Here is a 26339-nt window from a genome sequence, read left to right as displayed (position 1 = left end):
TATATTATATGCCTTTTAAACTAATTAAATTCCTACCATTGTGCAGTGGGTTTAGGTTTGCTTGCTTAATGACCCATTTACTATTGTTTGAATAAAGTTTTTTTTATTTCACCTGTAACAGAGATTGTCACTTATTAAGCAGATGCTTTTTTAAAGAATGTAATCCCCCACAATCTCAATAAAGGAAATCTTCTATATGCAAGTGATTAATGAAAATCTAATTTTGATTGTCTGGTTTTGACTTGATGTTGCCATAGGTATTCTCAAAATGAGCAATGCCGTATATAGTGCACATTTTGATTGGTGAACAGGTAAATGACTCTTGCTTATTAAACGTGGGGTGTGTGTAGAATAAATCCATTTTTATGCCCTTTTCAAAACCAGCAATTAAAAGTGTATACATATAATTTGGCACTGCTGGTTTGTTTTATTTCTGCTTTAAATCCATTTCAGAAATGTACTTGCGTTTCAAAAGCCTTTTTTCATACTTGCATAGGTACATTTAATAAATGACTCAGGAAATAGGACATTGATAATTACACAGCAACACCAAGACTTTTAGATGTCAACCTACACAGTAACTTAAATAACAAGCATTTGGTCACTAAAACAGGTAAATTAGCTAGTCATAAAAGGATTTAGAAGCTTGAATTGTAATTGACTGCTATTGGGTAAGTGACTTGGCATGTGAGAAACATTTCTGCAAATATGTCAGCTGTCAGTGAACAACTAGTGAATGAACTTTTCTGACACAGAAAAATATGATTGTGTAGGTCACACCTCTGCAACTTAACATTTTTCAGGTTTAACCTTGAAACAAAAGGATTAGAATTGCAGTACTGACACTTACAGGTATTTAACTATAAAGATAAAATATATTGTTAATCTGACTTTTAACAATGGCTATGCTGAGAAGTTAAATAGATGGTGAACCATCAGATGGCAAACGTTTTTCCCATATCTTGTCCTGATGTGATCGGACACATGTAAGAAAGTGGAGATTGCATTTATTTGAGTTGCTACATTGGCCCTTCCCCTGTGTGTGTGAGTAAACCAACCTACCCAGGGCCTTTCTGCAAGAAAATCTCCAAATGTGTCTGTCTACCCTCTATTTACTCTTAGAGGAGCATCTCCTCCTAACATGGCAACATGATCAACAAAGTGAAAGAGCACATGGTGGACTTATTTGGTTAAGTATAAACACTTCAATTATTTAATGTGTAGTATTTAGTTGAGTAATTGCTCATACCCACTGGTGCCAACTTAGTGTTTCCCTAATGTTTTTAACACTAGTATAATACATGCAAATGGCTCTGAAAATTGAAATACATAGTGGTTATAAAGTTTACACAGTGATTTGTTTGTATTAATGTCAAATGGTGGCTTTATGAAATCTCAGTACACTTTAAATGGAATTAATTATAAATAATTAAACCTTTTGCAGTTTTAAACCTTCATCTTCACTCTCTCAGGACAAGACAAAGCAGCAAGGAGCCAATTATATTCAAATTTTAAGTTAAACACTTATAAAGTAGGCTTTATAGATAAGCAAACAAAAAAAACCTCATACGAAGGGCACTGTTCTTAATGAATCCTGGTATGTTCATAGACCATTCATAATCTGAGAGACAACTTGGTAGCATTTAAAGGTATGTCCAGTAGGGATATATTTTAAACTGTAAACATGATTTCAGAATGTTTGAGCTTATTTTATTAAGCCTTTCCTTTATTACTCCCTCTTTGGACCTGATATATTGAAAAGTGTTAATGGTGCCTATACACTTGCAGTTTGAGCTGGTCCACCAGAACAGTGTTTACCCTGCACGAATGCACTTCAGTGTGGCTGCATGGAGTGATATGAGTGCAAAGAAAGTTTGGCCTTTTCTAGCTGGAAAGTTCTAGTGTTCTAAGTGCCTGTTTTACACTAGCATTATGTTCATTTTAACTCTAAGTACTAGACTCCTGTGAATCCTCAAGATCTCCAGCTGCGTAAATTTAAAAAAAAACAAACAAAAAAACTCTTCCTGATATCCTGGTATGTAGTGGTCTCATTGGTCCATTTTTTATTTTTTTTAAAACAAAACTAAAAAAACCCACTAATGCCACAGGTTAAAATTTGTATTAATTTCCTTTAGATGCTCACTTGCCTTGCACTTATAATGCAAGGATATCATAATCATCCTGGATTACATGCCCACTGTTGCGCTACGATTTTTTTTTTTTGATTTTTTTTTTTTTTTTGATTTTTTTTTTTTTTAATGCTGATATGACCAAGCCCTTGATACTATAGCTGGTGAAGCATAAAAAAGTTTTCCTGTCTTGGTCACTGAAGTTCCAACCAAATGCGCCCCTGCAATCTCCCCTCTTGCCAAGTCCCTGAGCAGTCCTGTGTGTGTGTGTGTGTAAACACCTGCATAGAAACAGTATTAGTGCCAGCTTCAGACTGTTAATGCTGCCATGTAATGATGGCTCAACCCAAACTTTGGTGAAGGAAAGAGTGGCCCTTCCCATCAATTTTCCACTGCTTCCAAACCATTTATTCCAAAATGTTGCAGAAAGTAGTATTAAAAAAACACTGTAAAATTGAATGCTACCTTCCCAAATGAGTTATTTAGGTAGAAATGGTTTTTAATCAATGCTTGTTAACCATTTTCAACTAATGGTGCAGTAAAATCTAGGTAGCGTCCTTGCTAATATGATGAGGACTAATTGTAATTGACTACTATCGTGGTAGGAATAAATTGTAAACCCAGAACATAACCCATGCACAGCATCTTGTGAAACTTTAATAACCAACTAATATGCTGACTTGTGCTTTTAAAACCTTGGTGCTTAAGGCCATTGTACTTGACGTGCCGCAGTATAGAGGAGCAGGAATGTTGTGGGAAATAGTATCATGAAGTACATGGCTGCTGGCATTGCTGACTGAATCCACAGTTGTTTAATAAATATGGTTGTTCACCTCATAGCTGCTGGTCCCAAGAACTGCACTGTGGGTTTACTAGTAACTTTTATTTTCTGGCAATATTTACAGTGGGGATGACTCCTGATATGACAGTGGTTCTGTGGGTAATATAGTGAGTAAGGCTGTTGGTGGGGGCCAGATCCTTCAGAAAACTGGCAATACTTAAGGATAGAATCCCTCTTCCCCATGGAATGATGGGTGGAGTTTAGTACCCATGTACCACCCCCACCCCTTTGTGTAGTGTCTCAATTTCAATTCGGACCTTCTTCAATTAAATTTCCATTGGTCTCAAGAACAGTAAATGTTTATCTGGCTAACAAATTCAAATTTTATTACACTGGTATTGTGTAGTAAATTAGCACTGAAGGAACAGGTCGGACTGTGAATGCAAGTTATATGAAACTTGTCTCTCCTGTTTGTCCGCATTATCTTCCTTATTGATGAAGTTTGTATCTGAAAGAACAATAAATAGGTGCCTGTTAACCCTTTATATAGTACAGTATTCTTCATGAAGATAGTTGAGATAATTATGTTCGTTACTATGCACTACCAACTTAATGTGTGTATTTAATCCTTGTGAAACTTTATTTGATACATTGCTTATAGTTTAGACCAGTGCTGTGCAACCCACACTGGTTTTGCCACGAGATGTTGGTAAATGTGCTGCCATTCCCCGCTTCTTCACAATCTGCCAGACCAAGCAAATACGTTTTTAGTGTGATATTTGTTTATTAAATGGTTAGAAATAGATTGCATCAACAAAGTCAAAATGAGCAAACCACTGGAGTGGCTATATTTTTTAACAGCAAATATCAGATATATAATTTTAACCAAAGAGAAGAGAAATGAAAAAAGAGAAGAAAGGAAAAGTATAAGATTACCCCCACTCGGGCGGCAGCTGTATAGGTAGAGAACAACAACAGCGGGGGGGGGGGGGGGGGGGGGGAGCAAATACGTTTTTAATCACTTGATGGTTCTGAGCCTTCCTCCCTTCTTTTGCAATGAATGTCGGGTACAATGTGCATGACATCACGTCCGACATTCATTGCAAATGGAGCAGTGAGGAGCGCACAGAGAGAAGCCAGCCACGACGGAAGGCAGAAGAGAACTTGAAGAAAAGACAAGAGAAGAAAGCAGGCAATAGAAACGCAAGTCAGTGAGGGGAGCATCATAAAGGGGCACATCAAAAAATAAACGGATGACACAAAACAAGGGGAGAAAAAGCATAAAGGGGTGCAGCAAGCAATAACGGGAAGAAAAGGCATCATAAAGCAGCACAGCAATAAAGGGGAGACAAAGGGGATAAAAACAGCATGATGGGCGCAGTGTGATAAGGAGGCACAGTGTACTGAAATGTTAGCTGTAGCTGCGATGTTAAATTTATCACATAAAAAAATAATTAAATGTATTTTCTGTGTATGCACTTTGTAATATCTGCCTTTTTTTTTTTTTTTTTTTTGTATATTTTTGCTTTTGGTGTGCCGCAGAATTCTGGGAAGGGCTTAGGTGGGCCAAGGGTGAGAAAAGGTTGAGGAGAACTGGTTTAGACTTTTACTTGAGCTTTTGTCCTAGTGGGATAGTGTATTTTTAAAAGTGATAAATGGGTCATTTCAAACTGCGTTGCATCTTTTGTAACGTTCAGGACACTAGAACATGGCCTGTGCTGTCTCTTTTTTTTTTTTTTTTTTTTAAACTTCCCAGAGCACCAATCTGGGCAGCACATTGAAGAGACAAAGTGAAGCAGCGTTCAATGCTACAGTCTCAGAGTGGAAGAGGAAGTAGCTAGTGTATTACTACAGCAGAGGCTCTGTTTACATCTCGCCTACAGCTTGCCTCCTACTGCCTTTCTAATTGTTCCAATGACAGCCTGTAGCAGTGGAGCAAGTAGAGAAATGTAGGTAGTCTAAGTGGAAAGAGAAAAATGCTGCTATAGTAAGAATGAGCTTGTCAATTTGCTTACATTTTTTTTTTTTTTATATATACTATAGGCCAGGGGTTGGCAACTTTTTTCTATCGGAGTGCCGGCTAAAATCTAGTCAAGCCCAGGTGTGCCAGTTGTGTGTGTGTGTGTATATGTGTATATGTGTATATGTGTGTATATATATATATATATATATATATATATATATATATATATATATACACATACATACACAACATATACACATATATATATATATATATATACACATACATACATACACAACATATACACATATATATATATATATACACATACATACATACACAACATATACACATATATATATATATATATATATACACATACATACATACACAACATATACACATATATATATATATATATATGTTGTGTATGTATGTGTATATATATATGTCTCTAATATATGTCTCTAATATATGTCTCTAATATATGTCTCTAATATATGTCTCTAATATATGTCTCTAATATATAAATGCTTAGTGGCGTCGGTCTGTCTGTCTGTGTGTGTGAAAAAAAAAAAAGTTGCAGCGCCACCTGCTGGGCAGAGTTATACACTGACCTACTAAATTCTTAGTGTGTGTTGGAAAAAAAAATCAAAAAGGGCTGAAATTTGGTAGGGCTTAAACTCATTTTCGTGAGGTAATTTTACCTCATGAACACACATTAAAAAGGCCGCTTGCGTCGGGAAGTAACGATCTTCCCCTGAGGAGGCCTGGGCTAGGCCCAAATGCATGACAAGAACCTTTTTAAGACCTTAAGTATCTTGATTTGACTCGAATGCATGAGTATCATGCACGGGTTAACGTGTGTGTGTGTGTGTGTGTGTGTGTGTGTGTATATATATATATAATTTTTATTATTATTATTTCTCATTTTATGAGGCTAATATCATATTAACAGTAAGGGACCAGCAAAAAAAAAAAAAAAAATGTTATGCCGCACAGTAGTGCCCCAGTTCACATCATACTTCATAATTGTGCCCCCAATTCATCGTATGCCACATAGTTGTGCCCCCAATTCATACTTTGCCACAGTTGCCCTCAGAAACACACAGTATTATTATTATTATTATCGTTTATTTGTTAGGCGCCACGAGGTATTCGCAGCGCCGTACATGGGTCAAACAGTAGACTATACAGGGTAAAACAATACAGAACAATAAACACAAAGTACCAGAACTTCATAAACTCCAGGCAGGCAAATACTGTAAAGACGGAGCGGAAGAACAGGTCTGGAGACAGGAGGGGAGAGGGGCCCTGCTCATACGAGCTTACATCCTAAGGGAGGGTAGACAAAATCAGGCACAAGAGGGAGCCAGTGAAGCAAAGGGGAGAGAAAAAGGAGCCAGGGGAGAATCAGAAGAGGTGGGAGGTTAAGTGGATGGTTGGTAGGCCTTAAGGAACAGGTGAGATTTAAGTGCCCGCTTGAAGGAGCACAGATTGGGTGATAGACGGATGGAGCGAGGGAGGTCGTTCCAGTGAAGGGGGGCAGCTCGGGAGAAGTCTTGTACTCTAGAGTGGGAAGAAGTAATCAGAGTGGAGGAGAGGCGGCGATCATTGGCTGAGCGCAGGGAGCGGGCGGGAGTGTGGATGGAGAGGAGGTTAGAGATATAAGGGGCAGTAGACTGGGAGAGAGCCTTGTAGGTGGTGGTGAGGAGTTTGAAAAGGATTCTGTAGGGGAAGGGGAGCCAGTGTAAGGCAAGACAGAGGGGAGGCAGAGGAGGAGCGGCGTGTGAGGAAGATGAGTCTCGCAGCCGCATTAAGTATAGAGCGGAGGGCGGCGAGGTGGGAGCAGGGGAGGCCAGTAAGGAGGAGATTGCAGTAGTCGAGGCGGGAGATGATGAGAGCATGGATGACAGTTTTGGTGGCATCTTGAGAGAGGAAAGGACGGATGCGGGCAATGTTACGGAGTTGGAAGCGACAGGCTTGGGCAAGGGATTGAATGTGGGGGGCAAAAGAGGGAGAGGAGTCAAGAGTAACTCCTAGGCAGCGTAGTTGGGTGACAGAGGAGATAGTGGAGTTGTTAACAGTTGCCCCCAAAAACACATAGTATGCCACAGTTGCCCCCAAAAACACATAGTATGCCACAGTTGCCCCCAGAAACACATAGTATGCCACAGTTGCCCCCAGAAACACATAGTATGCCACAGTAATGTCCCCAATATCTTTTATGCCCCATTGACTCGTATGGCCTCAGAATTGCATGAATTTTTTTTTTAGGACACTAGTAAATTAATAAAAAATTATAATTTTATACTTGCCTCTTCTAGCAGTGATCCGGTCCGCAAAGGTGCTTGGGAGGAACTGCGCATCCGGCACTGAACTGCAAGGAGTACCTTGAAGTTGTGGTACCATGTTTGCAAAAAAAATCCCCCCCCCCCAAAAATGGTGAGGTCCAGGTACTTAGGCCCATACACCAATCAGCCACAACATTAAAACCACCTGCCTAATTTTGTGTATGTCCCCCTTGTGCTGCCAAAATGGCTCTGACCCATCAAGGCATGGACTTCTCAAGACCTTTGAAGGTGTCCTGTAGTATCTGGCACAAAGACGTTAGCAGCAGGTCCTGTAAGTTGCGAGGTGGGGTCTCCATGGCTCGGACTTGTTTTTTCCAGCACATCTCCCAGATGCTCGATCGGATTGAGATCTGGGGAACTTGGAGGCCAAGTCAACACCTTGAACTCTGTCCTGTTCCTCAAACCATTCCTGAACAACTTTTGCAATGTGACTGGGTGCATTCTACTGCTGAAAGAGGTCACTACCATCAGGGAATAACGTTTCCATGAACGGGTATACTTGGTTTGTATCCATGTTTTAGGTTGGTGGTACGTGTCAAAGTAACATCCACATGAATGCCAGGACCCAAGGTTTCCCAGCATAACTTTATCCAGAGCATCTCACAGCCTCCACTGGCTTGACTTTTTCACATGGTGCATCCTGGTGCCATCTGTTCCCCAGGTAAGCGACGCATACGCATCCAGCTGTCCACATGTTTTAAACAAAAACCTCATCAAACCAGGCCACCTCCATTGCTCCATGTTTCAGTACTGGAGCTCGCATGCTCATTGTAGGCGCTTTCAGCGGTGGACAGGGGTCAGCACAGGCACTCTGACCAGTCTGCGGTTATACCGCCCTATACTCTGCAAACCGTGATCTACTGTGTGTTTTGACACCTTTCTGTCATAGCAAGCATTAACTCTTTCAGCAATTTGTGCTACAGTAGCTCATCTATGTGGACATGGACCAGACAGGCTAGCCTTCATTCCTCATGCACATCAATTATCCTTCAGGGGTACGTGACCCTGTTTCCAGTTCACTTGTTGTCTTTCCTTGGACCTCTTTTGGAAGGTACTAACCACTACATGCCAGGAACACCCACACAAGACCTGCTGTTTTGGAGAATCTGACCCAGTCATTATATTTTAAAATATATTTTTCTTTTAATAGTGTGAAAGGACGGGGTGCTCTGTAACAAAGAGCACACTTGTTCCGGAGAGACAGCTGTCAGCAGGGAGCCGAACGGCTCCTGCTGCCAGTTTTTCAACGCAAACTGTGATGTTTCTCACAGTGTGGCAAGCGGGCTGTTCAGACCACTGTCACACTGTTGCGGGAGTGTCGGAGAGCGCCGGGACGCCTACTATCCCTGGGGGCCATGTTGACAGGAGGTTGGAGTGTACAAGTCTCCTCCTTGTTAAAGGAGGAGGGGGGACTCGGTGAGATGACAGCGCTGTATACAGCACTTCAGAGGGGCAGAGTTCAACAGATGCCAGGCGATTCTACTTGGCAGAGGAGTAGAAATCGCTGGCATACTGTAGAAGGGGCAGAGAGAAGAGCGGAAGGGAAGTGGTGTACAGTACAGAACTCTCCCCCTGCTGCTGAAGGAACGTCTGTGTCAATGATGTGTCAGCTATCCAGCAGTCCTGATCAATAGTAAGCGGTCAGGAGGTATCTGCCAACACACAGTAAAGAGGCGCTGCCGCTACCAAGAAGTTAACGGTACTAGGTGCTGTTGAAAGAGCCTAGTGGTGGCAGCCGAATTCTCCTACAACTATTATGCAATTGGCAGTTGCAGTTGGCGAGTGTATGGTGGCAAGGTGACACCAGTAGGAGTGGTCAGTAACATTTTGTTAGTGAGGGTGAGAAAAAGACCCAGATAAGCTGTAAGCCCATCCAGTCACATCCTGGAAGGCATGTTTTAGAAATGTGGTATATCCATTTTAATTGATGCTTTTATAATTCACCTTCTATTTTTTGTGTATTTATGTAGGTATATAAATATTTTCCCCTAAAGGTTGCATTGCCATAAATTGAACTTTCATCATAATCTAGAAGTACATAAAACGGCACTATAAATTCTGTGTATTGGAACAGACATGCTTATAGTTCCATCAACTATCTAGGCCCCTCTCCCATGGTAGTCTAAAATTAGTTTTATCTGAGGCATGATGTAGGATTTCTTTATATAAACAAGAAAGGATGCCGCCACATATATGGATTATTTTTAACAGAGGGATTCAAAATACCTTCTTTTATCTGGAAGGTTTCCAGGTACAGAGAGAATAAAACATTGGTTATAAAATTCCTCTTGCTGAACCTTGTGGATATAATTAAAGCTGGCCACACACAGGCTGACGGGATCACTTCCATTTTGCCATACATAAGCCAAATTGGGTGAAATCTGGCCTGCTTCACAAGAGTAGCTGAAACACTTCCAGCAAGGCTGTGGGGCTTGTTAGTCTGAAGACCACTACACAAAGATTGCTTTTGACCGCATTTACCAACATGCCTAGTAATTTGTTAATCAAACCTTCTACAGTATATTGGAATAAACCTTGACACCAGGAAAATTGTAACTACTAAATCCTTTTTAGGTCTTAATTTCAAAAGAATTTTATAACTTCTAAAGCCAACTTTGTAATATGTCAGATTTATTTTTTTTATCAGCGGGGTTGGGCAAAATAATGTAGAATAAAGATGCCAGCAAGGCCTTTTTCAAGGAGTTAGGGACGTGCAACCATTAAATATTATATAAATGGCTCTCAAAAGTTAGAATTTAGATACATTGGATACCTGCCGGCTGTGATTTGTGTAGCCCTGTTTTTATAAATACGATCGAAATATTCAGAACTTGTTAGCAACAGCAGAAACTGCAATTTTAACATTAATTTCTGAATTTATTGTTGACTTGAAGCTTATTTTGTCTTGTTTTGAGATACCGGCTTATCAGCTTTGATAACGATTAAATACAATGTTTAAGTATTTTTTTTAATTTGCCCGCTCCCTGCGCTCGGCCAATGGCAGTCGCCTCTCCTCCACTCTGATCACCTCTTCCCACTCCAAAATCCAAGACTTCTCCCTTGCTGCCCCCCTTCACTGGAACGACCTCCCTCGCTCCATCCGTCTTTCTCCCAATCTGTCCTCCTTCAAGACGGCACTCAAAACTTGCCTGTTCCTAAAGGCTTACCAACCTCCCACCTAACCCCCTCATCTCCTCCGCCTGTTCTTCCCCTCTCTCCTCCTAGCCCCCCTGTTCTCTCCCCACTTAGTTCAACTTGCTCCCTGTGTGCCTGAGTTCTTTTTTGTTTACCGTTTGTAATGTTTCACCTTGTTTAGTCTGTTTGTGCTGTGTACGGAGCTGCGGAACTCTTGTGGCGCCTAATAAAGGATAATGATGATAATAATTGAAATTATAGTTTCCTGCCCTTTGTAATGTATAAAGTGAGTAAAGTCATTGAGCATCTTCTACCTAGTTACTGGCCATCACCACACACACACACACACACACACACTTTTGGCTGTTCAAGCTGATTATAGCCAAATAAGGCACAATTAGCTGACCATATTTGGTCACATAACTTAAGGCATCTTCTCCTGTGCTTTGCAATGTGTAGCATAAAGTTTTCATCCTTCTAGGAACAACCTTTATTCTTTCTGCTTGTTGCCAAATTTATTCAGATTTAGTAAATGAAGTACAATAAAGTCTGTGGTGACCACTAATCTGACATAAGATTCCTAAAAAGACTTGCCTATTCTATAATCATCTTTTAGTGTACGTTTGCACTCCTAGAGATGCTTACATTACTGATTAAATTGGCTGATTCTATAACCATACTTATATTAAGAATTGGAAGGGCATTGCATTGTAATATCATTTTCTAATTCTACTTTGAAGACCTTTTTGTTTTCCCTCCTTGGGAGATGTAGTCTTTTGGAAACCATGTTCTGTAAAACCTTTTTAACTTGTGCAATCCATCCAAGTGCATGTACATTGTGATTTGTGTATTAAACCAGCACCCTTCCTTTTTGCAATGTTGATTATGCAGTATCCTATTCATGTTTTAACAGTTTAAGTACTATTTCTAGATTCATTAAACTGAAATTACTTTATATATGTCAAATGGTCACGTGTATGTGGATGCCCTTCTAATTTGTCGTTGGCCAGTTCAGCCGCATCTATTGCTAACAGATGCATAAAATCAGCCATGCAAGGCATGTAAAATATTAGCCGTAGAATGGGTCAAGACTTTTCAACGTGGCACTGTCAGGGTGCCACCTTTTCAATAAGTAATTTCATGAAATTTCCACACTGCTAGAGCTGGTCTGATCAACTGTACATACTGTATTGTGAAGCACAAAACTGTAGTCGACACAGGCTCTCGGAACAGGACTGCCGAGTGCTGTAGTGTGTAGTCTGTCCTCTGTTGCAACACTCATTACAGAGTTCCAGACTACAACTGGAAGCAATGTCTGCACAAGAACTGTTTGCCAAGCTTGATGCATTTCATTTCCATAGCTGAGCAGACACACATAAGCCTCAGATCACCATGCCCAATGTCGTCTGGAGTTGTGTAAAGAGCACCACAATTGAAACGTGGAGCAGTGGAAATGTTCTCGGGAGTGGCAAATCACCCTTCACCATTTGGCAATCTGATGGAAGAATCTTGGCTTGGTGAATGCCAGGAGCATGCTACATACTCAAATGCATACTGCCAACTGTAATGTTTGTTGAAGGAGTAATAATGGTCTCTTCTGGGCCCCTTGGTCCCAGTGAAGGGAACTGCTAACGAATGCAATGACATTCTAGAGACTTGCATGCTTCCAACTTTGTGCCAACAGTTTTGGGATGGCCCTTACCTGTTTCAGCAATGCTCCTGTGCAGGATTTGGATTTATATGCTCAACAAGCTCACATGGATTTGATATTCTGGTGTCCACATACTTTTGGCAACATTAATTTTGGTCTCTACTTTTGTTACTGTAATCTTGCTATTGCATGTAGTCACATCAAATTAAACTAAAATACAATTTTAAAAAGTGTAAATTCTAATTATATTACAACATCATTCCTATAGGATAATTATCTGTATGTTGGTGGATGCAGTCTCATGATGACTGTGTGCAGGTCCTAGTGATCCAGTCTGGGGGTGTGGCCAAATTGGACAGTGATCCTCTCTCTGGATGTCCAGCTTACTGTTTCATTTAAAATAAGTATGGTTGGTGTGTATTATGCTCTTGTCTTAAGTTTGTTTTTTTGTTTTTTTTATTCTTTTTACAGGCTTGCATTGACGATAATCTTGATATGGTCAAATTTCTCGTGGAGAATGGAGCTAGTATTAATCAACCAGATAATGAAGGCTGGATACCACTGCATGCTGCTTCATCCTGTGGATACCTTGATATAGCAGAGTAAGTTATGTTGGTTATCCTGTAGATTGTAACATTGAATAAAAGTTTTATTTATTAAAAAGGATAGAGACTATATTGCACACACTGCTATCCTATTGCATGTCTAAGATTTTGTAGGCCGGCTGCAGATCTCATGCCATCCACATGAAAGAAGCTAATGCCATCTCACTTCTTGGCACTTTAATAGCGACATGAGATCGGAATTTGTCCAAGACATTTACCCATTTCACACCTTTTATGCTGCTGTGTCCATATGTCTAATTTTAAAAGAGAAATTTTTTAAGAGAACTTTGGTTTAGATTGTTTCACTGTACAGATCAGGTTCTTCCAGTTCAACTTGGTTGGTTGCTATAGGCAACATCACCACTTTTCAAACCTGCTGGAAACTCGCAGCTTGATACATTTACCCCTTTCTTGGGTAACTCAAATCGCTTGAGTAGAAGTCTTCTATAAAGCAATATTCATCTTTCTATACTAATAAAGCTAATTTAATATACAGTTTAAATGTGGGCCCAGAAAAATTCTCTGTATGCAATTTATTTTATAAACTGTCCTATGTACATTAGTATTAAGACTGTTGCTAATTGATATAAAGTTTCCATAAACATGATATACACCTCTGGATAGCAAACTCCTGTGTAGCACTCCACAAGAGCTTTCCCATCTGGGACCTCTGCCATTGATACAATCTTGTGGACAGCAGCATTTCACAGCAGGTAGAGCAGGGCACTTTCCTGGGCTTAAAACTGCATTGGTCTCGTAATTTAAAATCTGGTATGGGTGGGAAATGTGATATGGCAGTAAAGTTTGTAAAGAGTGGCATCTGACTGGGACAGGTGTAGCAGTTATCTGATCAGATGCTGTTTATAATGCACACCTCCTGTCCTAGCTGCTTGAGTCACTAAAATGGTTCTAGACCTCCCACTGAAAAGTCTGTTACTCATCCAGCAAGGGGAATCCATGGAAAGAACTCTTACTAAAGTGGTACATTGGGGAGGAGTTTGTTGTTAAAGATAGTAGTTGTCCTAAGACTGGCAAGTCTAGAATTGGACTGCACTGTTTAGTGGAACCGTGTTAAAATAACAGTCCTTTGTATTCATTCATTTTCAAAATTAGTTCTCTGTTGCATCTCTGGGAAAATGAGAATTTATATTTGCTAATGTAACGTCAAAATCGAAGTGTAAACTATTCTAGCACACAGATCATTTACAAATCCAAAAAAGGAACATATTTGACTTTGATTTTCATCACAAAATACTAGAGCTTTGGGAAGCTCAAAACCGTTACGGACTACTTATTTAAGTTGTAATTTATTACGTACTTCTGCTAAATGTATTTTATTACTTTCTTACAGGTATTTAATTAGTCAAGGAGCAAATGTGGGGGCTGTAAATAGTGAAGGAGACACTCCATTAGACATTGCTGAGGAAGAGCCAATGGAAGAACTGCTTCAGAATGAAGTTAATCGTCAAGGTATCAATAAAATTGTTTTATTTTTTTTCTTAAACTAAAATTGTAGCCAGAATATTTTAGAGCCTTTTTAGTTTGTGATTTTGTTTTTTAATGTTTTGAACTGAAGTTAATAAATTGTTACTTTGAACAGTCATTAAGCAACCCACAGCCAGTTTTTCTGTGGTGCACTGAAATTAACTTTTTCATTCATCCAGAGTCTAATAAGGAGACCTTGACATTAGGCATTTCTTATCTCCATATGTAGTAGGTTGTTTTGTGTATGCCCAAGAGCTAGACACATACTCTAGAAGAGTGATTCACCCTAGACAGTGGTTCTTGCCCTTTTGGCTGCCGGCTCCCCTTGATATACCCTCTTGATATAGAAATCTGAAATTTAACCACTGGAGTTCTAGATTTAAAAACGCAGTTGTGATATCGGATGACTTATCCTTCACTATATTTTCCACGAATGGATTAGTACACGTGTTGTCACCTTTAAAGTACGTTATGGCTTTATGTGCTTCTTTCCAACAGTGAAGGCTTCTGGTGGCTTCATAATTTTGTGGAGCACATTTTTATGGCATAATTTGGGTGCAGTTTTTCCCTTAGAAGGTAAAATCAATATTAATTGCTACTTAATGGGACTGAGTGATTTCACCATTTCTCTCCCTAAGGGAGAGTTGTCATCCCGGATACTAATGCCCCACCCTCAGAACATGTGTGCTCCTCCAATGGTTTGATGAGTTTCACTCTGTTATTAATATGACTGCCTAAATATCCAAATTTGAACCCATTCTAGAACTTATGGCAGTGTTGGTCAACATGTCACCATAGGGCCGTGTGACAGGGTGGACCGCCTATGCTACCCTGTCTGTTGCTGGGACCTGGCTGGGCTTACTTTACCACCGTTCCCTTTTGGTATCCCAAAACCGCCCTCTAACTGCAGTAGGAGGGGCTTACAAATGCTGCCATCACTGGACTCCTTACCGTTATCCAGTACCGGGTTTCTTCGGGGTAACTGACGCTGCTAGTGTACTCTGTTACTGGTGTACCTGGGCTGGTACCCCTGACCTTTACCTATGGATCAGGGTTGCTGTGGATGGATCCCCCTGGCCTATCACACTGGCCAGAGCTGCTGGGTAGTGGGCAGAGTGATGGTACCGAAAGGCTAGGTCCAAACCTTAGAACAGCCGGGAGCGGATTAGAGTTGGGTCTAATCTATAGGTCACAGGGATAGAGAAGTTTCCAAGCAGGTCTTTGAAATAAATATATATATATATATATATATATGTGTGTGTTGAATTTAAAAAAAAAACTACATCATTCCTATTGGCCAGGGATAAAATTATACATTTAAAACGTCAATCCCTACACCTGGATTGCATTATATAGGCATTGACGCTTTAAATGCATAATTTTCTCCCTTGCCAATAGGAATGACGTAATTTCTTCGTGTAACGTGCCGGACAGTCAGCGTGGAGGAAATACTAAGATATTAAGAGGACTTTTTTATTCATTTTTTTTTTTTTTTTTTTTGGGACAGATCCCGGGTTCAGTGTGAACCCTGGTCGACCCAGTAATTTGCCTGTCATGGGAGCACTATGAAAGCGGTATAAGAAAGCATTTTGCACTGCAACCAAGTATTGGGTGAGTGATGTCTTAGTTCTTTGTCCTCCCCACACAATTCCAGGCATTGGTAGAATACATCTGGTGGCCCAATGCCCTATTAATTTTAGGGTGAAGTTGCCATTTTTGGTTTGTCTGCCTCCTGTATGTAAAATTAAAAAAGAAAAAAAGAATCCTTGTCTTATTGGACAAGTCATACCTCCATTGTCAGGCAGAAAAACTGAAGAAAGTTCGGTGGTACAGAGCCTTGCTCGTTATGCATGCTAACGCTGCAGCAATCAGCATTTGTACATAGCATGCACTGTTTTTCCTTGTTTGCTTTCAAGTAAAGGAAATTTTTGTTTGTTTTAAAATATCTAGCATGTTTTTAAAGAGGAAATTGAAAGATTGCAAAAGAACCAGTTTTTCTTTCAAAATTTGTATGTAATAAGCACGTATGAGGTAAATGGTAGCTGAAGAATGGTAAGGATGCAAGGTAACAGGAAGTGTTAAGCATTGAGTATAAAATAGACATGGTTTGTGTGCAGAGAACATGTCAAATATTGCGTGACCGGACTAGTCATTTTGAATGAGTGGAATCAATTGTGGTACGTGCTTCAAAATGTCTATAGCAATAACTTACACAAACGTCTCAGAGAAAAAATATTATATGCACTGATTTTCAATTGGTGTTACCTTGGTAAAGAAGTTTCTAAAAGATGAAACTGCTCTCTTTTAAATGCCTTAACTCTGTTGTGCACTAACTTTCACTTTAAATGGGAAAATCATTGAGTGTTCTGTTTGCTTAATGTACATCATTTTGTAACTTCCTTACAAAGAGAGGATTTCTCAGCAATAAACTAATCCCAAGGGATAAGCCTGTTGACATCCAAATAGTAATGTTTGTTCCCGGAACGTCTTATCATTAAAAATAAGAAAAATCTGTTCAAGATGCTTAACTTCATTGCTCGGTTGTGAATAAATACATTTTGATATAACTCTTGTTTTTATTCCCTTGTGACATTTTTTTCTGAGCCACTTATTCATCTTGAAAATAAGCATGACTCAAACTTCATTACTTATGTTTGATCTGTTTATTTCCCAATTTTTAAGGTCTGGTCTGACTCCTATTACAATACATAGGTGGTCAGATTGGATGATATTAGACTATTGAAGGGAATGCTTCTGGTATCACTGGAGTCTTTTTAGCGCAGTTAAAAGTTGACAACACCCTTTGAATCATGGTTGTCATCTTCTGATGGCATTTACCAACATACCCAATAATGATCTCTTCATATTATTGGATATTGTGGTCTGTTTCAGCTTCCAAGCTGCATTGTTGCAGCATGTGTGGTCATTAGAAGACCGATGTCTCATGAGTGATTATGAATGATTTCTAGGCAGCAAAGGGAGGGCAGCACTCTGTGCCACAATCGGACCCGCCAGGACATGCATAACATGTGAGTGTCTAAAAAGGACTAAAACGGCTGAAATCAATCTCTAACTTACTATTAAACCCAGTCTTGAAAGGTTAACAAGCACGGCCCGATGTTAGCCATGTTGGAAGCATGTTAACAATGCACATAGACCAATGGCAGCCATCTTGTTTGTCTGCCTGCAAACTTGTTTTTCAAAACAAACCCACAGATTATGCAATATTTAGCATAGAATCTATACCATTCAATCTTAATTAACTGTGCTACCTCAATACGATTCCTACAAGACCACTCAAGGTATTTGGATTCAGTACGCAGTATTTTAAATGCAGTACAAACACAGTACTCTACAAAACAAGTACAGTAGAACATTAATCCTTTATACACAGCCACGTAGCAAACATATTACACAAAACAGTCCATATTCAACTATACAGACAGTATTCACAATATTAATACTATCCACAAGACCAGTTCTTACTAAACTTTAACTAATTTATATCATATCTCCAAAACATTTTTATAACAGGCTTAACTAACAAGTACCAAATCCATAGAAACATATAATTTGCAATATCCATGAACACATTAAACACTGTACCACTAAACAATCTTCAACACAATCTAACATAACTCTGTACAGCACAATCTCTGTAAGCTATTTCATCATGTTTACATATTTAACTATTTTATATCCCCTCATCAAATATTACAGCCCACAATGGCTTATAAATGATGATTCTAGTTGTCTTTTCCATGGTGAACACCGAGTGAATGTGTCTGTGTCCAGCGTCTCTGATCAAAGGAAAGTGACCAACAAAAAGATATTCAGATTTTTTTCTTGAGTGATGTTAATTAGAAAAGCCCTCTGTGGCCGGAGATCTGCCCAGGCAGTAGCCTTTTGGGTTGTACTTCTAAACTAGATAATACTGGTGGGCAAAAGGTGTGACTTACGGAGAATACTGAAGAGGCATCCTCTTTATCAGTATGACAATCTCAATGCTTATTGAATAAACATGGTTATAACAAATTGACAGAAATGCAGAAATGTTTTCTTGAAATAAAGCTGAAATAAAAACGTTCATGACCTTTTGTGTAATCTACCTCTTAGGCTAGGCTAGAAGGTATGGTCAGTTTGTAGAAGACCCCGCCACCCACCCAATACTGTCATCTCAGCCCCTCACGTACACTTGGCTTTTGAAGATAAATTAATACAAATTCTTGTGAACAAACACAGGATATGTAGAGAAGGGTTACCATGCCTTGTCACCAGAGTGGGTATGACCATCGCCTAAAGGTGGAGTTAGAATTGTATACAGTGCTAGGCTTCTCTACAACCCCTTCCTTTCCCCATCAAATATACGGACAATGCTGCATGCACTACAGTTAGGTGCGTGCAGTTCATCCTTCGCCAGCAAAACAGTGTTAAACAGGACATACCTCCCGTCTATCCTTGCAGTGGGGACAAAGTCCCGACTGAGTGGTACAGTCATCCAAAATTGGGACTACCCCATCAGAACCAGGACAGATGGCAGACTCTCCTATCTGCTCTTGACGCTTTCCCTATCTGTGGCTGATTGTGCTTTAAACTCTTGTCTGAATCCTGTGAGGTTGTTGCCCTATTTGGTAAAAGAAAAGATAAATGAAATATGGTATGCCCCCTCGCTAAATGATTAACCCCTTGCAGTGTTCAAAAACAGAATACCTAATTTATCATTGTTCCATTAAATTGCAAGATACTGTATAATCAGTTTAAATAGTACTTAAAATAGCAGAAACACCCACTAATGCATTAAAAAATTGCAAGAATACATGTAATTGTATTTTTGTTTACCGTAATGAAATATCACCCATTAAAAGCCCAGGCCTCCATTCCAAAACATGAAGAGCCTTCTCGATATCTAGGGAGGGGGACGCTACTACCTCTCCTAGATGAATGTCAGCATGACCTGTCGCAACAATCGCACAATTTTCTGCAAATGTCCACTCAGAGTTAGGAACTCTCAGACCTTCATCTCCACCTATACCACAAGTGTATGAGTTGGCTTAAAATGACCCAACCCCAATCACTCTAAAACAGTGTTTATTAACTCCAGTGCATGATTAAAGAAATCCTGAACATATGAGCTGTTGGGGGTGTGTAAGGTCTGAAGTTTAAAAAAATATTGCTCTAAATTAATTCTTTTGTAATGAGGTTAAGGAGGAGTCTGTCTTCAATGCATTTTTAAGTATAACAGGTCCCCTAATCTCTAAACATTGAAATGATAGTTATAGGTCTAAGAACACATAAGCTGGAAAGAGAAATTGATGCAGTCTCCTACCAAGGATCTGTAGAGATAGAATACAAATGAAATGAGGTATTGCCCAACTACAGGAAAGCCTGGACGATCAGGATAATGGAACAAGGAACAGCGTATGATTTGGGCCATTTCAGAAGAAATTTCATCTCTTCTCTTTGGAATCCTACTTGCAGGGTTTTTGCTCACCTAACTTCAGCTTCCTCAGAAGAGCACCTGCTACTGGATCAGGCTTGCAGAACTTTAACAATTGCTCAGGACGTATCCCAACCGAGAGACGTTATTTTAAGATTTTGTAAATTTACCACCAAAAAAGTAGTACTGAGAAACCTGTAGGCTACAACCGATTACTTTTGAAAACCTCCAACCACAAATTTACTAGAATCTCTCTCCCTTAACACTATCAAAATGATGGAACTTTAAACCTATCGCTGCTATTAGACAAAATCTAAGGTATAAATGAGGATATATATCTCGCTTATTTATTTGGTATCAGGATCAACAACATGTTGCCAGAAATCTGGAAAACAGTCCTTAATAGGTTCGGTTTAGCTCCTAATAAAACATCAGAAGATATAGCTCCTTCAACCTCATATTCCAAAACTACTGTCCCAGTGTAAGCTGTTCAATAAAACTGTTTTCTTGTTATTTTTGTATATCTGTAGCCAGAGATACTTGCAGAACAAAAATCTTCCACAGCTCCTAAATAAAAAATAAATAAAAGCCTTATACTCAACAATTTTACTTCTCAAAGGATAAAATTAGATAGAAGTTAATGTTGTATTTAACTATATATTTATTGCAATTCTAATATTGTAGTAAACCAAATCGCTCACTTTTGACCATCAAAATTTTCAATGATACCCAGGAAGAATGTCTACTGTCCCCCTTGGTCTTCGCCCTGGTGATTGAATCTATCTATTCTGATTAGGATTTTGGGAGATGTTCATGAAATGAAGGTGCGAGAAAATTACACTATCGCACAACTATTATATTTTAGTATGCGGGTAAGGAGAACGTTGTCTTCATTACTTTCCCTAATCTTTACAAACTGAAAAATGTTTAGATCCTGAAATTTTCCCATAATCAAAGTCACACATGTCCCCACTAACGATGAAACAAAGTCAAATTTCTAGTTTAATATTAAATAGCGACAATAAAATGATATCTAGGTGTCAACATTACCTATTGATAAGACACTCTTTGTACAAATGACATTTCCCCCCCGCTTTTAAATAGAATTAAAAGAAACATTTCCTCTTGGAAATTATTGATAATTTCATGCATCATGGTTATAATGAGTATACTTGCAAAAACTATTTAACTATTTTCAAACACTCGTTGTTGCTTTCCAGTTTTTGTTTTATTGCTGATATACAAAAAACATTCTCAAATCTCTGTAAACCTATCAAATTTGGGACTTGTTTACTTAAACTAAACTTTTAATCCCCAGTCTCACCTCTTGCTCCCATATGGGGATAGTTTGAATTAGGAGACCAGGGTTGGTGTAGCCCAAGCTTCGATATTAACCTTGATCAAGGAGACCACACATAAATTATACTATAGATGGTATTATACTACCGATTAAACTCAACAAGATTTTTATTACATCTGGGCCAATGTGGAATTGCAGCCAAAGGTGAACTGTTAACTGTGTGTGGTGGACTTGTCCAAAGAACAAAGTCTATAAACTCCACAACTTAGTATTCAAAGATACTTGGGTCGTTATTGTTTGTTACCTCCCAGAATTTATCAAGACCTTCTAGGAAATTTACTCCAGTATTTAACATTCTTTATTAAGAAATGAAATCGGACATATCGCATGCACCCCAAAAAAATTATATACTTATTAACACGATAAAACATGTTTACTCAAATATAGGCTCCTTGGTGATTTAAAGAATAACCGAACTGTTCCCCTCTCACTTCATAGTTATTGACTCTCTATCTACCTCATGCCTTTCGGCATTCTATTGTATCCTATTTTTTACGATTTGCACAGTTTGTCATGTTACCTGTAGATAACTCCCCCTTTCTGTTCCCCTACACTTACCTTATCCCTGTTTCTTTTTAATATATTTTGCTGGAGTTAGGTTCAAACTACTAATCCATTACTAAACCTTAAGAACTTGTTTTGTTCTTGAAATCGTAAGCAAATTTTTTTTAAGCACCATTATGTAAATTACTTTGATTAATGTTTTCGCTCTTTTAAAAAGTCTACCAGCAATGTTTATTATGCTTACTTTAAGTAAAATATTAAGTCAGCTTATCTGATTGATGTGGACACTTTGGCTACACAGGTGTTCGTAACTTCCATGAGTTATATTGGTTACCAATGTGTTGTGTGTTCATGGTTTTATTGATTTGTATCTGCAATAGTTTATAGGAGCCAGAATAGGGGTGATATGGGGAATCTGGGCATTGCAATACCCTACCCACATCTCTGGGCTGTTTATCGTTTTCTGTAGTGTGGGATGGTCATATGGTGATCACAAGACAATAACTTCTCCGGGCTAAATCTTTTGAAAATGGACTTTTCAAGCAAGGATGCCCTTGAGGATGTGGGTTGGGCACTTTTCTTGCCCTAATCCCACAGATAAAATTGTGTCCGTATATAATCTCAAAAGGTGACTGATGCAGAAAAAAAATGTTTTAATGCTCAAACCAAAACTAAGACTAAATACAAATGTTGACTAGATACCACCACAAGCAGATCTAAAATATTATGTATTTGGGATGTATGCTTGGTCTTATGGATTTTCATGTGTATTAATATTGTAAGACTACAGACTATATTCGAATCCTGTGAATATTTGTTACACAGGTGGACCACTTGAGTGGGGGGGATTGGTCCAACCTCCTCAGCAGATTGGCTTGTATTGATAACATTTTTTATATGTGTGTGTTTATCATGGTGTTACTAGTATAATCTAGAGCATCGTAATATGCACTTTTTTTCCCTGTATCAATCACAGGCATTGATGTTGAAGCAGCTAGGAAAGAGGAAGAAAGGATAATGCTTCGAGATGCAAGACAGTGGCTTAACAGTGGACAAATAATTGATGTGAGGCATGCAAAGTCTGGTGGCACAGCTCTTCATGTAGCTGCTGCTAAAGGTTACACTGAAGTTTTAAAGTAAGTATGTGTTGAGATTGCAGAACTAACATCTTTTTTGTATGCGTCTTCAAGTAAATATCACACATTAGGTTTGGGGGTGCTATTTAGGAAGGTCAAAAGATGTATTTCCAGTCATTCCACAGTGGTAATCCTATAATGTTAATCTCTTTACTACTATTCCACTATACCTGCATCTTTTTGGTATACCTTAACTTGATCTCACTTCAAAACATCCCTTAAAGTCTATTCTGAGTTGTTTTTCAAGCACATCTCACAGATGCTCGATCAGATTGAGATGTGGGAAATTTTGAGGCCAAGCCAACACCTTAAACAGTCATATTTACAGTGTGTCTCTGCGCATTATCCTGCTGAAAGAGGCCACTGCCGTCAGGGAATACAGTTGCCATGAAGGGGTGTACTTGGTCTGTAACAATGTTTAGGTAGGTGGTACATGTCAAAGGAACATCCACATGAATGCCAGAACCCAAGGTTTCCCAGCAGAACACTGCTCAGAGCATAACCCTGCCTCTGTCGGCTTACCTTCTTTCCATAGTGCATCCTGGTGCCATCTCTTCCCCATGTAAACGATGCACACAGCAGTCCACATGATGTAAAAAATCAAAACAAAACAGTGATTCGTCAGACCAGGCCTCCTTCTTTCACTGCTCAATAGTCCAGTTCTGGCACTCGTGCTTATTGTAGGAGCTTTTGGCGTTGGACAGGGGGTCAGCATGGGCACTCTGATCAGCCTGCGATACTGTGTGTTCTGACACTTTTTTATCATAGCCAGCATTATATTTATCAGCAATTTGTTCTACAGTAGCTCTTCTGTCAGATTGGACCAGGCGAGCTAGCGTGCGCATCAATGAGCCTTGGGTGCCTATGACCCTGTCCCCGGTTCACTGATTGTCGTTCTTGAACCACTTTTGGAAGTTGCTAATCACTGTGTACTAGGAACACCCCATAAGACCTGCTGTTTTGGAGATGCTCTGACTCAGTCGTGTAGCCATCGCAGTTTGGCCCTTGTCAAAGTCGCTCAAATTCTTATGCTTGCCCATTTTTCCTGCTTGCAACGCATCCATTTCAATAACTGAAACTGACTGTTCACTTGTTCCCTAATAGATTCTACCCCTTGACAGGTACCATTGTAATGAGACAATGTTATTCAGTTGACTTGTCGGTGGTTTTAGTCTTGTAGCCGATTAGTGTATATCACAAGCTACTTGAGATTTTAATACAACTCTGTCAAATTGTTCGCTTCATTATCTTGTAAGGTCAAGTTTCAAAAAGATAAGCTGAGATAAATTATTGGAATGACAGAAATTGACTTCCGTGAATACAGATACCCTGTGTGCTGTTTCTCAACAGAAAACACTAGTGATGTGATCCCTAGTTTTATTGCAAAGGAAGGGGACACCGAGTCATGTAACGACGTCCCTAGTGTTAGTGATTTCTAAGCCTATGCTATTGCATGTTAACACAAGCTTTTATTATACTGAACAAGTATAATAAAATATTTTAGAAGCGATGTGTAATTTATATATACATGTGTCAAAATGGCCTGGCATACAGTGGTATGCCATACCGCCACTTCTGCTTTCATTGTTAAACTATCAAATTGCATTCACTTACATTTTCCATACTGCCACTTCTAAATTTCCACTTCAACATGTGTGTGTTACTTAATGTATATGTGTGTGTGTGTGTGTGTATATATTTTATATTATATTCCCTCTTATACAGTAGTCACATTTTGCTATTAGTATTAATGTTTCTTGTCACTGAATAAAATAAGCTGAAATTGAAACTGGCACATTGCGCACATGTAAATAATGATCACTTGATTTGCAGATTCCGTTGTGACTTCTTTACTTTCGGCATACATAGCACAGTGCCATCCTTATTGTGGTAGCTCCCTGTCAGCACCAGATGACATTGCATTGCTGGTGTATATCAGCGAGAAGCTATTTTCATACATGTATGGCTTATCATGTGTTAATTTTTTCACCTTAAAAATCTTGCAATATAGGAATGTTCTTCTAAAGGTCCTTTCTGTTTGTTTTATTTGCAGACTTTTAATTCAAGCAGGTTATGATATTAATATTAAAGATTTTGATGGCTGGACACCACTCCATGCAGCAGCTCACTGGGGCAAGGAAGATGCTTGTAGGATCCTGGTAGAAAATCTGTGTGATATAGATGCTGTCAACAAAGTTGTAAGTTGTTTGTGTTTATAGAATATGCCTTGCATTTTCTTTCAGTAATTTTATCACTGCCTATAAATATTGATCTTTGCCAGCCAATATTACCTGTCTAATCTGTTTCTGATCCTACATTGAGTAATTTTTTTGCCCAACCGTTCTTAATATACTACATCCCCATCTGCTGTAAGTTTATCAGACGCCACTTTTACTAGCTTCACTCTCAGCTTTCCGCTATTACATTGTACAGTATTTTGGGGCAAAGTTTGGATTTTAGGAGAGATGATTACTTTCCACTATTTCCCCTAATATTGATTTGTAACTTGGCACACCTATAGTAACAACAAGTTTATTACAACCCCTCTGCATTCGAAAAAGTAAACTGTCCGTTAAAATGTTCTTTTTGTGGTTTTTTTTTTGTTTGTTTTTTTTGTAACCTGTTGCAGTTTTGGGAACGGATTGGGCCTCTTTCTGAAGACATGGTTTTTGTTTTGTTTTTTGGGTTTTGTTTTGTTTTTTTAATTCCTTTAAATTAATCCAGCTCCCCATTGAGTTTAACTTCTGGTTCTTCCAACTATTAGGAAAGTCTCTATTAAATGGAAAAAATGGAACATTGATCTGCTAGCATTTTGCTTTTAAGTAAATTCATCTGTAGTCTGATACATGCACATTGTCTCTAAAATAATGTTGCGTGATTATAAATTATAAAAAATATTTTACTATCAATTGCAAATTTGACATATATAAATTATTTTTTTTGAGACAGTTTTTGTCAGCAGATGTTTTAAAGAAGCTAAAAAATTAACTGTGGCTTGCATTCATACCCAGCACTTTACAGAGAGCAACTTTTTGTCACAAGGTCTGCTTTGTGTGTTTTGGAGTTGGTGCTTACCACTTTTGCACACTTGTAATGAGTAATTTTCTGATTATTGAGCCAACAATGCTCACTTGAATATCTAACCCATTTAATATTATTTATACCCCTCTCCTGATATATTAATTTTATCCAGTTATCTAACTTTCTTAAAATGCTCTTTAGTCTTCCTTTTTGTACCTTTCCTTCAGATTCACTGCCTGACCAATGATCCCTTAACAGACTGGGGTTTTTAACCAGTAAATGTGACAGTGACTTCATGGTGTGCAGGTAGAGCCCAATGGTAAGACCATTTTTATCCTTGTTAGGGCAATTTTTTCCACTTGAGTAAAACTTTTCAAATCACAAGTGTCATAATGCTTGCAGTGTATTTCCACTTTTTTGCTTCAATATATCTGCTGACAAAAAGCTTAAATGCAAAATCGCTTGTTTGTGATTTTCAGTTTGTATTAAATAAAATACAATAGTGCCTAACTAATTTTTAAAGGCACTACAGACATACAGTATACATGCACACACCCGTAAGCAAAATGGTAACTGTTTCACTGGGTTCTGCCACATGTAACCAGTGGCATCGAGCAAATGGTCATGGGGAGAAGTGAGGGATAGAGATATCACTTGGAAAAACTAAGTTAATGGGGCTTTGGTTAGAACAGCTGTCTCTCCTCTGTTTTTCTAGTAACACATTCATTTAAGTGTTCCAGTATTTTTTGTTTGGTATTTGTCCAGTATAATCCAATAA

The 26339-nt window shown here is 38.8% G+C and overlaps 1 protein-coding gene across 2 annotated transcripts in view; it reads left to right on the top strand.

The window, feature by feature from the left end:
• Window positions 1-26339, top strand: part of PPP1R12A (protein phosphatase 1 regulatory subunit 12A) — a 98715-nt gene that overhangs the window by 12357 nt on the left and 60019 nt on the right. For both annotated transcript variants that reach the window (XM_075209592.1, XM_075209591.1), the window contains exons 2-5: window positions 12485-12615; window positions 13970-14088; window positions 22381-22540; window positions 24594-24738. In XM_075209592.1, the coding sequence (XP_075065693.1) occupies window positions 12485-12615; window positions 13970-14088; window positions 22381-22540; window positions 24594-24738 (555 nt within the window). The remainder of the gene's footprint in view (window positions 1-12484; window positions 12616-13969; window positions 14089-22380; window positions 22541-24593; window positions 24739-26339) is intronic.

The sequence above is a fragment of the Mixophyes fleayi genome, chromosome 4 (genome assembly GCF_038048845.1).
Source record: "Mixophyes fleayi isolate aMixFle1 chromosome 4, aMixFle1.hap1, whole genome shotgun sequence".
NCBI classification, from domain to species: domain Eukaryota; kingdom Metazoa; phylum Chordata; class Amphibia; order Anura; family Limnodynastidae; genus Mixophyes; species Mixophyes fleayi.
This window is presented reverse-complemented; position numbering and strand designations above follow the sequence as displayed.